The 15,127-nt window shown below is 39.4% G+C and overlaps 1 protein-coding gene across 1 annotated transcript; it reads right to left on the reverse strand.

Annotated features, from left to right (window-relative positions):
* Positions 1-1,171: 1,171 nt before the first annotated feature.
* BTNL2 (butyrophilin like 2) lies at positions 1,172-14,685 on the reverse strand. Its single transcript, XM_004325140.3, has 10 exons — positions 14,607-14,685; positions 11,869-12,216; positions 9,899-10,180; positions 8,686-8,706; positions 5,201-5,548; positions 3,884-4,165; positions 3,070-3,168; positions 2,421-2,485; positions 1,953-2,010; positions 1,172-1,212 (listed from the first exon to the last, which is right to left on the reverse strand). Exons 1-10 carry the CDS (start codon positions 14,683-14,685, stop codon positions 1,172-1,174), a joined length of 1,623 nt encoding a protein of 540 aa, XP_004325188.3.
* Positions 14,686-15,127: the final 442 nt, after the last annotated feature.

A 15,127-nucleotide genomic window follows, 5' to 3' on the forward strand; every position in this document is an offset into this window, starting at 1 on the left:
ACAATGCGTTCAGTTTGGGATATTTTACTTTTGTCATATATATATGTGTGTTTGTGTGTGTGTGTGTATATATATGTATATATATATCACACAAAATGTGAACCCTGATGTAAACTATGGACTTTAGTTGAAAATAACGTACCAGTATCAGTTCATCAGTTGTAACAAATGTACCACATCAATGCAAGTTATTAATAATAGAAGAAACTAAGGGGTGAGAGGGGAGGGATATGGGAGTGCTCTAGATTTTCCACTCAATTTTGTTGTAAACCTGAAACAACTCTTAAAAAATAAAGTCTTTTAATTTAAAAAAAAAGGATGAAGTACTGGTACATGCCACAACATGGATGAACTTTGAAAACATTACACTAAATTAAAAAAATACAGACACAAAGAAACCCATATATAGTATTTATGATTCCATTTATATGAAATACCCAGTATAGGCAAATTCACAGAAACAAAGTATATTAGGGGCTGGAGGGAGGGAAAAATGGGTGTAACTGCTTAATGGTTATGGAGTTTCCTTTTAGAGTAATCAAAATATTCTGGAGCTGGATACTGATGAAGGTTGCACATATTGTGAAGGTAAAAATACCACAGAATTGGACAGTTATTTTTTTCTTTAAATAAAATTCTAATGGATATGAAAATTAAATACACTTTGATTACATTCCTTCCTAATTTTGATTGAACTCAGATTTGAGACATCATTTCAGTAATTATATACCTTTCTCATCTTAGTAATAACATCTTTCCCATTTTGCATTCTGCCATTGAGATTTCTCTCTTCAAGAAACTGTAAGATCAGAGTCTAAAAAGGACTGAAAACTGTTCATGATTTTTGGTTCCCTTTAAGTTAAAACAACAATAAGAATTGGACACTTTAAAATGACTAAAATGATGAATTTTATGTGTATTTTACCACTACTGGAAAAATTTAAAAACTAAATAAAATAAATGTTAAAATACTTGTAAAATAATAATACTACAGTATTACACTACATAGTTTCAAACATAAGTTTATGAGTTTAAAAATAGAGAAAACATATCATGACCCAAAAGAGAAAATTCCAGAATGCCGCAGATGAATAATCCTCAAAGGACAGCTAAAACCGTGATGTCTGCCTTCCTAGAAAGCAGCAGCCTGTCATTTGCAGGTATTCCTCATTCACACTTCAGAAGATTTTAAGACTTCTTCCAAATCTTTATTTCTTCACATTCTTTCTTCTCCTATGTGTGGCTTCTCTCTTTTAATTCATTGTGACTTTTAAAATATTTTTATTTCCATTGCATTTTATTACTTGTGTTGCATTAATTGCTTATGTTTATTCTATAATTGTTAATTTTAAACTGTGTGCTTTTTTCACTCTAAAACAGAAATTGATATTTTCATAAACATCACACATAACACATTTTTCTCTTGGACTAAAATTTCTGAAAAATTTCCTTACTCCACATTCTTAATTAACTTTCTGAAAAAGTCTGGTGCAGGAATTACACACTTTATGTGATTTTCAAGATTATGTCTTAGTGATCAGATTTTTCTCCTTATATTCAGCTGTATTTTCTTTACCTCATTTTAACCATATTTTTTGTTTTCTCACCCCCACTTGGATAATTAATTGTCACTTTCCTAGAGAAACCGATCAAATATTTGATCATTCCTTGCACTTCCTCCTCTAGGCTAAATTGCATTTCCCATTGGATTTTCTAAGGGTCTTTTATCACCAGATATCAGATTGTGATCCGTAGGCAGGATATCAGAGAGCTTGGGATATGATAGGTCACAGAAGGGATCAGTCTCCAGGTCAGATTTGATGCCAGAGTAAAGTTAAAGCCTCTTGATTAGGTAAATGGGTGATCGTGTGAGACCCCTTCAAGCGGTTGGTGAAAGGGGAAAAGAGCTGGGACTTAGAATATAATCCTGGTTTCCAGAATCCAGGGTTATTGTTTTCCTTGGAGGTGTTTCTGGGGCTCTCTTAGGTGCAGGGAAAATGTCAGGAGAACCTACAGTAGGGGACCAAAGAATGAAGGGGGTCCAGAATTTCAGAGAAGAAAATTAGGGGGGTATAGATAAGGCACTTGTTCATGTTATAGAAGGAGAGACATCCAGAAGTGTAGTCCAGAGAGATTCTAACCTGTCCCAGAGACATCTTCAGAGAGCGGAGGCTTAGAGGAGAGGAAATGGCCCAGTACTCATTTCCATAACAACTCACTGCCCGAACCCATTCTCAGTTGACACAAAGATGACTCCTTCACGACACTGTCCTTGACAACACTCAGGACCCATACTCTCCTGTCCCTAACCTCCGCTTCTTGTAACCACCTTCCTGAGATGAGCCCCTCCTGGCCCATCACAGTGAGGAGGCCGTCAGATCACTGTAGTAAGTCTGGCTGCGTGACCGTCTGTGGGCTACACGCTCATTTCCCTCAGAAAGGATCAGTTCTGAGTGAGCTGTATTTGGATCCAATGTCTCATTCACTGCAAAGAAAGAAAATCCATTCTGATAATAATCAATACAGGAATATTCTAAAATATCAATTTCATGATATTAACATCCAAACAGGAAAACAAAAGTTACAATGACTTAAGAAATTTAAAGTGGAAGAACTTTCTAGGGCACACAAAACAGCCTATCAATACATGAGAAGTCCTTCACTGGCAGAGCAGGAATAGCCAATAAGCAAGTCGCCATATTTGTAATGATCTTAGTGAAATGTTCATGCCAACAAAATCCCAGTTAAGTCTCAACTTCAAAGTGAGGATGGCTTTGCCACTTTTTTTCTTCCTCTCCCTTAACTAAATCACTTGGGAATGTGTACTGGGAGATTAAATTATTGTCTTTTAATTCTTTTGCTTCTATTATCACTGTAAACTGAGCTCTTTCAGCACTGATCCTCAATTACATGAATGTAAGCCATTAACTCTCATGTTTCATCAATTATTGCCTATCCCCTGAATGTCTCTGTGCTTCAGTGCCTGCTGAAAAGAGAGGTTAGGGAAAGTGTACAGTAAGGCTCCCATCACAAAGTGTGCTCCACGCTGTTTCTGTTTTCCTAACTTACCTTTTCTACAGCTCTTCCTCCAGATCAAGCCTACAGCCCCAACAAGAGGAAGCAATCCCAAAATAAGCAGTATCTTCCATGAAAAAGTCATCCCAGGCTCTAAAATGGAAACCCCAGAATCACATTAAATCATGAAACTGGGAAATTTTCAAGATCGTTCTTTTCATCTGAGAGCTCCTAGACTGGAGAGGAAGGTGAGAATTAGTCCTGTCAAGAAGAAAGTGGGTCTGCTTCTCCCTGCTGCAGAGGCTGAGGAGAGGCTGGGGGTTTATGCTAGCTTTCTTGTTTGCACCTCTCAGAAACACACACACACACACACACACACACACACACACACACACACACACACAGAGTTCTCCCCCTTCTCTTTTCCAATTATACCACCACAATCACTGGAATAATGAGGGCAGCAAAAGGATAAATTTACTGAGTCCACAGCCATGAAGATGGTGTTAAGGAAAATTAATTTCTAATCCAGAAGAAAACCCATCATGAGGGGGAAAAAATGATGTCATTGTTTTCACATTAGAAGAAAAGAGATTATAGATATAGTGATGATAGAGTCAGTTCTTGGAATTCAGTAGATAATAATGTAACCATATAACCTTAGGGCTTTAGTTGGGAATTTCAGGAAGAAACTCTAAAGAGTAGAATCTCTAGGTGTCCTGAAGACCAGCTTTGCAAGAGATAGCAAGAGACTTCATCAGAAAGAAAACATAAAAAACAAAAAATAGAAAAGCAATAAAATGAGTAAGTTTGGGTTGGTCTTCATATTTATTTCCCAAAGCTGAGAGGAGCACGTGGAATCACTAACCTGAAGGAGAAAAAGTTGTCATTTTCTCCTCACCAAGAAGGGGGTTGCTGATGGAGCAGGTCACATTCACAACAGAGCTGCTTTTGACCAGTAGAAATGCCTCCACATGGAACAGGCCCTGGCTGCCTTGAGTCAGGTCCTGGGAAACTGATGGTATTGTCTTTCCTTCCATGTCCCTCCATTGCACATGGGGCTGTGGAAACCACCCTTCTGAAGTGCACTTCAGCTTTGTTTCTCCATCCTTCAGTGCCTCCATGGAGATCCGAGGGGAAGAACCCAAACCTGGGAATAGAGATCAAGGAAGGCAATTTAGAGTCTCTGCAAGTGGTTACACAGTCAGTGATTGCACAGAGGGGGAAGAGAAGGGTTCAGAGACTTGGAGAAGAAAGCAAAGCTTAGGGGGGACTTATACTCCACTCAGGAACGAGACTAGCTGGAGCCTTTACTTGTCTCCTTTTGTTTGCAAATTTTTATTTTTATGCTTTGTATTCCTAAAATCATTCTGGGACAGATTAAAGGATACAATACATTTCAAATCCAATTTTTTTTCTTCTATACCTGAAACAAAATAACTTTGACCAGGTAGGTCATGAGTCACATAGCCAGAAAAATAAAAAATAAAAAAGACAGAATATCCTCAAAGAACAAAATCTTATAAATACATGCATCCAATGGCAGAAAATGATGAAGTTCATTAAAAGTTTTAACATGTGCTCTCATGGATGTTTTCTAAACATATTTATTAATTTGAATACACCATCAATGGGAGAAACAAGTAGATTTTCCACAATTTAGGCAATGTCCTCAATGGCATTTGCTAACCTTGGAAAATCAATTCTCACCCACAAACATAGGCAGTGGGAAATCATGATGCAGGGATTGATTTTGTCTTTCCTCCTCCGTCCTGCCAATACTGTCAATATTTATGATTTTTGCTTATATGGTGGATCTAGTTTAGCCTTCAAATCATCATGCTTCCTAATAACTACATATTTCCCAGAATTTTAAAAACACACTGAAATAATGAGTCCTGTGTACTTATGGAGTAAGAATCTCACATTTTACTAGGTGTATGGCCACTTTATGGAGATCCTGGGAAGGATACAAATTTACACACAAAGGATCAAATCTGGTCCTTTAGGGTTTGTGGACTTTATGTATTTATTACAGCTCCTGCACATGGGAGAGTTTACTAAAAATTTGACGAGTGAATGGACATTAAGAAAATTTCAGGTGCCAGAGAAATTTTCCATGAACTAGCAAGTTAAAGCAGTGGGAACAAATGTTGATTTCAAAACATCTATCTAGAATCCTTACCTATGATCTTCAGATCCAAATCAGCCTCCTGGTAGACACCATCTTTTTCAAAAAGGCACTGGTACTTCCCATCATCTGAAGTCCTGGCATTGTTTATCTGCAGGGTCAGCCTCCCCTCATTGATAGCATCACTCACCAATGCAGTCCTCCCTCGATACTCGGCCATCTGCTCTCCAGCCACATCGTCCCCATCCATATAGACATAAACAGCAGGATAACGGTGTGATCGCACCCACCTCACCTCCATGCTCTGTGCATCAGTCTTTGGGGACAGGGAACAGGTTAATTGTATGTCTTCTCCCACTCTGACAAGGATGGGCTGGGAAGGTCCAATCACTTTTAAGGAAGCTGTTAAATACAGCAGACAAAACGCAATGGAAGATCCAAACTGGAGCAAATAGTGTCATCAGTAAGAACACCTTGAGTAGGGTTTAGAACCCAGGGACACCCCAGGGGAACCCTGAGGTTCAAGGTCATCCCTTGGAGAGGTAGAAGTTTGGTGGAATCAGGATAGAGGTTGTCCCTATTCAAGGCAGAACCATCCCATGATGTGTGTCTGTCTGAAAATTATCACTAACAGAATCCACACCTGCAGCCCCTACCTATAATCTTATTCAGTTTATAGCCCAATAAGAAAATAATTTTGCAATTAAAATCAAATTAAAATTTTATCATTTTAAATTTGCACAACCTTAAACTACTTCTTAATCTGTGTATGTCTCAGCTTCTTATACCATAAGACAAATATATCACTATCAAAATCATAAGTGTTTACTGGAGTTAAACAAAATAACCATATAAAGAGTTTGATGACCATGCAGTGTGAGTGGAGCCCTAAGATTATAAGACTTGAGGTCATTGGAGCCAATCCCACTCTAGACCTTGATAATGGGAAGGGAACAAAACTGAGTCAGGTGGCTTTTTAGTAATGAAATGTGAAGAAACCTTCCCTAGTTTGTTTTATAATACCTTATAAGTCAGATCCAGCCACCGTATTTCAGTTTCCCAAGCTCCCACATATGTGGGGCGCTAAACACACAGCAGTCAATGTTCTCAAGTGATCTTGAGAAATGTTATAAGATCAAGAATTGGGGAGATTGGCAAAATACGAAGCACAAAGCAAGAATGAATACATAAAAATGAGTCTAATTCCCCCATTATGAAGAATGGAGATTTTCTCTGAGGGCTTTCCTGGCTTTTCCTGGACCCAACTTTCAGTTCTCATCAGGTCCTGGCCATGTTGATTATGCTCTATACTATATTTAGAGTCATCCTTTTCCATCAAATGGTAGAACGTTTTTACCATTCTAATGCTGAAGTGTAATGATCATTTATAAAGAAATACAAGCATAAATTTGTAAACTGTCTGGACGGGGAGTCAATGATCAAAGGCAAAATGTCCTCATTATGTATTTAGCCAAAATATTCTAGGTACTTCTCTAGAGAGGAAACTCGTTGCCAACATAATTTTTCAGATCATTTCATTCTATTCTTGCTAAAATTTGACTCTCAGTTATATCCAGCATGTTGTTTGCTTTGTTCTTCAATTTTACCTAAAACATATTATCTCTACTTCATATGTATCTGTTTAAATATAAAGACAAAAGTAGGAATCAGAAGGAAAAAAAAGAACTAGTAGTTAGTTTGCTGCTATTTCTCCATCCATGTATCTTATAGTAATAAAGCAGACTGTTTCCTCATCTCTGTTATCCATATGAGGTTTTTTTTTACTCCTGTCCATGATCTGTGGTACAAATCAACTCTCAAACTGAATTACTCTTCCAGAGATTGGTAATTAAGAGCTAAAATTGACTGTTTCCCAACTGTAAAATGATGATAAATCTATTCACCTTTAAATTATTGTAAGAAAAGAAAATAATTCCTGAAAAGCACTTAGCATCGTCCCAGGCACGTTATTACCATTTCAAAAACTTAGTCATTATCTGTATAACCAACAACATTATTTGCCAGAGAAGGGAACTAGGATTTCAGTCTCAGGACTTCTAAGGAAATCTCGGTTCACCAGCAGCCTCTGAGCTCTAATTCACAAGCTCTAAAAACACGGAGGTAGCTGTGAATCTCCTACTCTACTCTCTATTAGGAGTTCACCCTCAAAGCTCCTGAGGGCACAGCCCTCCTCCTGACAGGGAACCCACGGAAGCTTTGTCTTTTCATATTGTTTCAATGTGGGCCCAGAAGGTGTGCACAACTTAGAAACAACAGGACATCAGATTGTATTTTGTGTGCTAGGTGTCCAATGGGCATGTCAATTTGGTTCAGATAACTTAGAGAAATGAGTCTTCACTTAAATTTTTCTTAAGGGACAGAGACGTGGGTCAACCTGCCCAAACACTGGCTTGGCTTTCTGATCTGTAACTAACAAGCTCTGCCAGCCAAGGTTTCTGTCCTAATACAAGCAGATGTCACCTGGGTGGGAGGGTATCCGACTTGGAAGGTAAGACTCGCAGATGTGCACTCTCTTCAAACTGTGGAGTTACCTTTGACCATCCCAAGGCCCTTTCCTTTATCTTTATGGTCCAAAGGGGTCCAAAGTGTCACACTAGACTCTGACAGAGATTGGGGTGTGTTCGCCACCCTAATTTTCCTCAAAAACTCCTACATGGGCCGAAAAGTGTGCTTAAACTCACCTAACATGTGCACAGGCACGCACCCACATAAGCATATATTCCTGTAACAGGTGACTTGAGGGAAAGCAGAGTACTGATGGAAGGAGAAAACAAGCAGGTAGGGGGCAGGTTGGTTGTCATGGGCTGGGAGAAGAGGTCACAGAAATGAGGAACAGGAGGAAGATGATAAGGCAACAAAGGAGAAACTGAAAGAGGTTCAAAAATCAGTTGGTTACTGTTTAAACCACTTATCTTAGGTACAGTAAAATCATACCTGCAGTCCAACTATTAAGTAAAGAAATAAAAAGGAAAATGATCACCCCAAGCACAGGGTCCCAGGCTGCATCTAAGAAAGTCACAGCTCCCTCCCGACAGTGATGAGGTCAGGCTTACTGGGGTGAAGAGCAGGTACAGAAACTGTAGCAGGGCCAGAGGTTGCAGGTGGTGGGTGAGGACCGCCAGTTATCATGACGGCCCTGCTTCCTCGCACTGGAAACTCACACTAGGGCCTCCAGAGCTGGGCCAGCTGTCCTTTGCCTTGCCCTACACACTCCCTTTCCTCCCACCCAGAAGGCCAGAGCTTAGGTCTGCACCCATTTTAGGCATCCATCTGAGGCTCATTGGGGTCCCATGAACACTGAAAGTGGCAGGTTACGAGGTGCAAAGGTGCCTTCAGGAAGCTGCACTTTGCTGGTCCCTCTACTACTAAATGTGAGACTTGGGAAGGTCATGCCTCAGTTCCTCATCTGGATCACGAGGTGTCACCTTCTCTGTGCACGCTTTGTCCAAGGAGCACCACCCTCCCCTGGAGAGGACAGAGGCTCGTGTATACTTGTGAGAGCCACCACCTCTACTTACCCAGCTCTGTCTGGAGTTTTTCTGGAAAAAGAATGAAAATAACATATCAAGGAATTTGGTCTAAGGGAAAGGAGAGAAAATATTTCCCAAAAAAAACCCCCAAAGTTCTACATCTTATGGAAACACTTGATTCATACGAAAAATAAAATGTAAAAAAATAATGATTTTTCCCCAACCACCTCCTGGTGGTCCAGCTGTTTTTCCCTTTCTCTGCACAACAAAAATGCTCTCATTTCTACCACCCCATGATTCTGCTTGTTTCTGCTTATATTTAACATATCGATATTTAACTATTTCATAAAAATAATAATATTCTTTTTACAAATGCATGAAAAGTATAAAAATATATGGACATAGACAATTATCACCCATAATTACAGACTGAGAGATATATAAATATATATGTATATGTTTTGCAATTTTGTATATATATGTATTGTTCCTTTTAACATTAACATATAATATTTATTTTAACTTTTTTTCCTGTATCCATTTATATGAATAACTATGTACTTATTTCTTTATATCTAAATGTAGAGGGTGTCCCAAAAGTCTTAGTGAAATTTTAAGTTATTTAAAGCCAATAATCTTTCCATGATTGGAAATATCTATTTATAGATAGATAGATGATAGATAGATAGATAGATATATAGATGTAATCTTTATCATTTAAGTAGTCCATCAGGGGGATATTTTCAACCATTAAAATTATTTGAAAATACCATTTTTCATCAATGCTATAAGTAACATAAGACACTTAACACTCCACTGCTGTATTGGGTTTGGGGCTGTTGTTTTTGTTGCTATTTATAAATGAGGCTATGATAAAGATGCTGCTATGGAAGCAGCTGTCTCCATCTCTGATTATGTTCAGATGATAAAAGCTCCTAGAAGTAACTGGCACAAATACAGCTCAAGAAAACATTTCAGTTGAAAGAATACAGTTGTATTTCCTTTACAAGGTAACACATACTTGTGAGTAAAGAAAATTAATAAAGAAAGAAGAAAAGGCAGAATCTGAAAGAAACTGGAATGCCATTAACAATAGCTATATAGTGTATATATTTCCAGCCATAAATGTTTTATAGTTTTTAATGCATATTACAAAATATTAGATATTCTTCTTGATTAAAAAATATTAAGTGCTATGGAACAGTCCCTGCAACCTTTCCTGCTAATCAGAGCATCTTGGTCCTAGAGGCAGAGCACTGACCTGGGATGGAGATGTCTGAGCCCCTCTCCTCAGTGAGTGTGGGGCTGTGGATAAAGCAGGACACAATCTCTGTAGAGACATTCCTGACCACAAGAGTGCTTTCTACATAGAACAAGCCATCTTCATCTTGGATGCTATGCTTAGAGATAGTCAGCAACTTTTCTCCCCTGATGTCTTGCCAAGAAATCTGAGGTTCTGGGAACCAGCCTTTTGCAGTGCACACAAGCTGGAGTCCGCTTTCCACAGATCCATCCATGTGGATGTAAGGGTCAGACCCCAGACCTGTGGTGGAAAGACACAGCCCTGAGTCCCGAAGCCCATGGAGGCACAAATCACAGAGGCTGGGAGTCCAATGACAGTGCATAGGGAGAGAGCAGAAGTTCAAGGTTCTGGGGAGCAAAAGATGGCCCAAAGTCCTCTTCCCATTCAAACTGGAGTTCACATATACTTTATTTATACCCCAGTCTGGATCCTTAAATTTTAGCACATGAGCAGTATTTTTATTCAGACCCAGACATGAAAATAAGAGAAAGGGACATAATAACATTTTGCTTGTGTCTCTAGCACGGCAAACTAAGATGTGTTAAAATTTACTCACGAACTCCCTCACACCACAGACTCTGCCTGTTTCATCTTAATATTATTGTGTCAGGCACTTTGACTTGTTGGATAATATCTTGACTCCAATTAAATAGAATATTTAATATAAAGTGAGACATCATTTCCAGGGAGAATATTCTTCTCATTTCTTTTGTTGGTGGTTGTGAACTTGGGGTGCAAACAGATAATCTGGGTCATGTAAAATGGGAAGCTTCATGTTGAGTTTCTGTATCTAAATATTCTATTCCATGGGAAAATGTTGTCAAGACATCCCAGTTTTATATAATCATGAAATTCTTTCTCTATTCAACACAACTCTCAAACCCAAACGAAGAGGATTCTATTTTCCATAGATGGTAGTTCTGTCTCTATCATTTGCTGGGGACAGAGACACCTTTTCTTCACCTAGAGGCTTAGAAAATGCATGGTTTCTTTTCAAGTGTCCCTGATAGTGAAATGCCTTAGTACGTGCCCTCCCCACTCCACATCTCAGAAGTATGTGGATTCTTTCATCCATCTTGAATCAACTTGAACATAATAACATTAATAATCATACATAGGTGTTGAGACAAAATGTGTTAGGGAACAGAAAGAGGTCACATCAGCCAGAGATGTTAACATCTCCAGAGAACTATTTCCCTGATAAGGCAAGTGGATTTGCCTGATTTTCTCTTTAGCACATGGAGGAGTTATTCCTGCCAGGGAACCATACGATAGTTTACTTTTCAGATATTTGTTTCTCCACAGAGACATCCTTTCTTCCGTCTTTCCCTTCTTCTGACTCTGTCCTACTTTGCTAACACAAAAACACCATGCAGACCCTTATCACTCACAATGGGTATGTCCCCAAAGCATCTGTGAACCCCCAATTCACTGAACACTAGTATACAGTAATCTCCATAAAAGCACCATGTTCTTAACGTCTTAGTCTCATCACTAACTTTCTAACTTGAGGTGGCGTTACACAAAGAAACAATGTGTTCACATCTCAGTGACTGTGTACTTGAGGCTGAGTAGAGAACATGGATGCAGGGCAGTCCGCTAGGGTCGCTCACCCAGCAATTGACTTGCCCTTGTGCACTAGCATATATGGCACAAATTCTTGCCTCAGCAAAACTGCTAGTGACTACATGTCATCAATGTTAAATAATCCTCAAGAATAGTCAAAACTGTGTAAGTTAAATTTGGGGGAATTGTTTGTGAGTTCACTTTAAAGATTTCAGAACCACCTGCCTCCAAATGAATCAGGATAGAGGACTGGACAGGAGCAATTGCCTTGATGATTCAAAGGGAATTCTTCAATTGGAACCAAGCTTAACACAAATTAATATACTTCTTCTGAGCCCCTATGTCTTTTCTGAGATACTCACCTGCTACGTTGAGCAGCAAGCTTGTTTCTCCACAATAGTTTCCCTCTTGGAAACGGCACCAGTACTGCCCATGATCAGATGGCCGGATGTTGTGTATCTTCAGAGCCACACTTCCCTCAGTAACGTTGTCCTCTATCCACTCTACCCGGCCTCTGTACTCCTCCATCTGCATCTCCGTCACCTCAGCTCCATCCCGATACAAAAACACAGGTGTGCTGAGCTCTGAGTGGTACCACCTCACCTCCATGTGCATCGTGGTCCTCTTAGGGAGGAGCTGACAGGTTAGTAGGGCATCTTCCCCGACCATGACCAGGGTAGGATGGGCAGAACCAATCACTCTAAAGTCATCTACAAAAGAGTGACAAAGAGAAACCAGGAAATGCCAACTGGAGGATCAATATGATTGCTTTGGGATGTCTACTCTATGAAAATGGGGGCACCTGGAGGAGGGAAAGTTTTATTTGCAATGTTTTAGAGAAACCCAGCATTATGATTTGCATCTTTGGTTGTACAGAGACAATCTTGTGAACCGAAAATAACATGCAGTTCAAAAATTTTAGTGTGATGGGCTTCCCTGGTGGCACAGTGGTTGAGAGTCCACCTGCCGATGCAGGGGACACGGTTCGTGCCCCGGTCTGGGAAGATCCCACATGCCGTGGAGCAGCTAGGCCCGTGAGCCATGACCACTGAGCCTGTGTGTCCGGAGCCTGTGCTCCGCAACGGGAGAGGCCACAACAGTGAGAGGCCTGCGTACCGCAAAAAAAAAAAAAAAAAAAAAAAAAATTTAGTGTGAGTGCTAAATCTATTACTTACCAGCTGTGTGATTCAGGGGCAAATCCATTATTCTCGATGAGATTTTAAGATTTGCAATCTCAATTTATTCATCTTTAAGATTTTAAAACCACCGTCTCTGGGTTGCTTTTATTCTCAAATAAGTTAATGTGTAAATTGATTTTTTAATTGGGAACCTTATTAGCTAGTGATTTATTTTATATTTTACAGTGATTTATTTTCTAGTTAGTAATTTCACTTTGGTGACTAACATTGTAATCACTTTTCCTAAAATTTAGATAATAGATTTATTCAATAGATTTTTCAGCTTTTCAGAATTGTTTTTGTCTTGTCCTATGTAATGAACTGGGTTTGTTTTGCTTTGTTTTGTTTCATTTTGTTTTTGTCTGGACCGGGCAAGACTCCAGTTACTGGGGCTATGTAAAATGCAGTTTTTGCAAGGACATTTTGTGGTGGATTAAGGGTAGTGATTAGTGAAGTAAGTCAGAAAGAGAAAAACAAATATCATATATTAATACATATATGTGGAATCTAGAAAAATGGTACAGATGAACCTATTTGCAGGGAAGGAATAGAGACGCAGATGTAGAGAATGGACATGTGGACACGGGGGGAAGGATAGGGTGGGACAAACTGGAGATTAGGATTGACATATATACACTACCATGTATAAAGTAGATAGCTAGTGGGAGCCTGCTGTATAGCGCAGTGAGCTCAGCTCCATGCTCTGTGATGACCTAGATGGGTGGGATGGAGGGGAGGGGGGGAGGGAGGTCCAAGAGGGAGGGGATATATATATACATATAGCTGATTCATTTCGTTATACAGCATAAACTAACACAACATTGTACAGCAACTATACTCTGTGTAAAAAAAAAAAGAAAGAAAGAAAGAAAAAAAGGCAGTGATTAGTATAAAGAGTTCAAGCTTTCCAATAAAATTTTAAGTCATGTTTGACGTCTTCTTTATCTACAAATTGAAGAGCTGTTTAATAATTCTGTATGTTCCTATGCTTAATAATTTCATATGTCATGTATATTATGTTATTTCTCATCCTAAAATGCTCCAGGGCCATTTGCACTTTGTGCAGATCCAACCCTCCTAAGAAGGAACTTCATCTCGTTTAGTTGATGCTCAACATCAAGTAGATGGTGCTCAAAAGGTCACTATGGAACATAGATAGACGTCTGCTTGCATTGTGTTGATGGAATCCAAATATAAAGCTAGAACTGAAGTCATACCATTTGGGTGACTTCTTTTACAGGTTAGGAAGGTGCATCCCATAGCAGGGAGGGAAGCCTCACCACATCATATAGTTTCTGACAGCCTCAGTCTGGAGCCTGTGTCTTCTGATGTCCTATCCAATGTTTTTTCCCACCTTGCAATCCTGCATTTTCCTTGGGGTTCTGATATTACCCACTGACATTGAATTTTCACAATCCCTTTTCAAGGTACAATATTTTGACCAACAAAATTCAGCTACTGAGATTTCCAACCCCATTTCTTAGAAGTCTCCTTCTAGTTCCTTATTTCCAAGTACTTTTATGCTGTTTAATTTATGGTAAGAAGCAGCCACTTTTTTCTCACCCCGGAAGTGTTGTCCTAAATAGAAGCAGGAGAATGGATGACTTACCATGTTCCAGGTACTGATTCAAGTGTTTTCTATGTACAGCCTGATTTAATCTTAAAGGCTGTGCTAAGCTTTGAGATGTAGGTAGGTTGTTATTCTTATCATGAAGATGAGAAAACTAAGGCAGAAGGTATTCAAGTAACTTTCCAAAGGTAACACAGCTGGAGGTGGAGGAGCCCTTTTTATAACACAGGTGCTTTGACCCCTGAATCCCCACTCTTAATATTGTACTAGCCCTTTTGAATTTAGAACTCTGCACCCAGACTGGACCTCTGAGACACTCGAATATGCAGTAAAGGGAAGAAGAGCATCCTACCTGACTGCTTCATGCTGAGCAGTACAAAGAAAAAGGAGGCAACTACACCAGACAGACTGTACCCTGGAAAATCCACCATCTTCCCTGGAACAAACACAAGAGAAAATATGACTGTACCTAAATGATGCTGTAATACAGCAAGCACTTCTGTGGTTTCCAGTGGTTACGCAGACATAAAGAAAACTCAACATCAACACCTTCCACAATCAAATGATGAAATGGGCTTGGTTCCCTTTCTCTGCATTTATTGATCATTTCCAACCTCTTACTTACTGTGTTGTACTTTAACCTATTTGGGGTCCCCGAGGGAAGATTTCTGATTTAAATGAAAATGTCTTCTGGGCCAAAGGGACAATAATATTTAGATAATTTTTAAAAATCTCCTTAGACCCATTTATTCTGAGCATGCAGAATTTCAGAGACCTCCTTCCAGTCCCTCCTGCAAAGTCCTTCATCTCTACGGTCTCCAAGATGTAAAGGAAAGAGCAGAAAGGCTCTGCATCCTCATGCTATAGCCAGGA

Source organism: Tursiops truncatus, chromosome 10 (genome assembly GCF_011762595.2).
Source record: "Tursiops truncatus isolate mTurTru1 chromosome 10, mTurTru1.mat.Y, whole genome shotgun sequence".
In the NCBI taxonomy this organism is placed as follows: Eukaryota; Metazoa; Chordata; class Mammalia; order Artiodactyla; family Delphinidae; genus Tursiops; species Tursiops truncatus.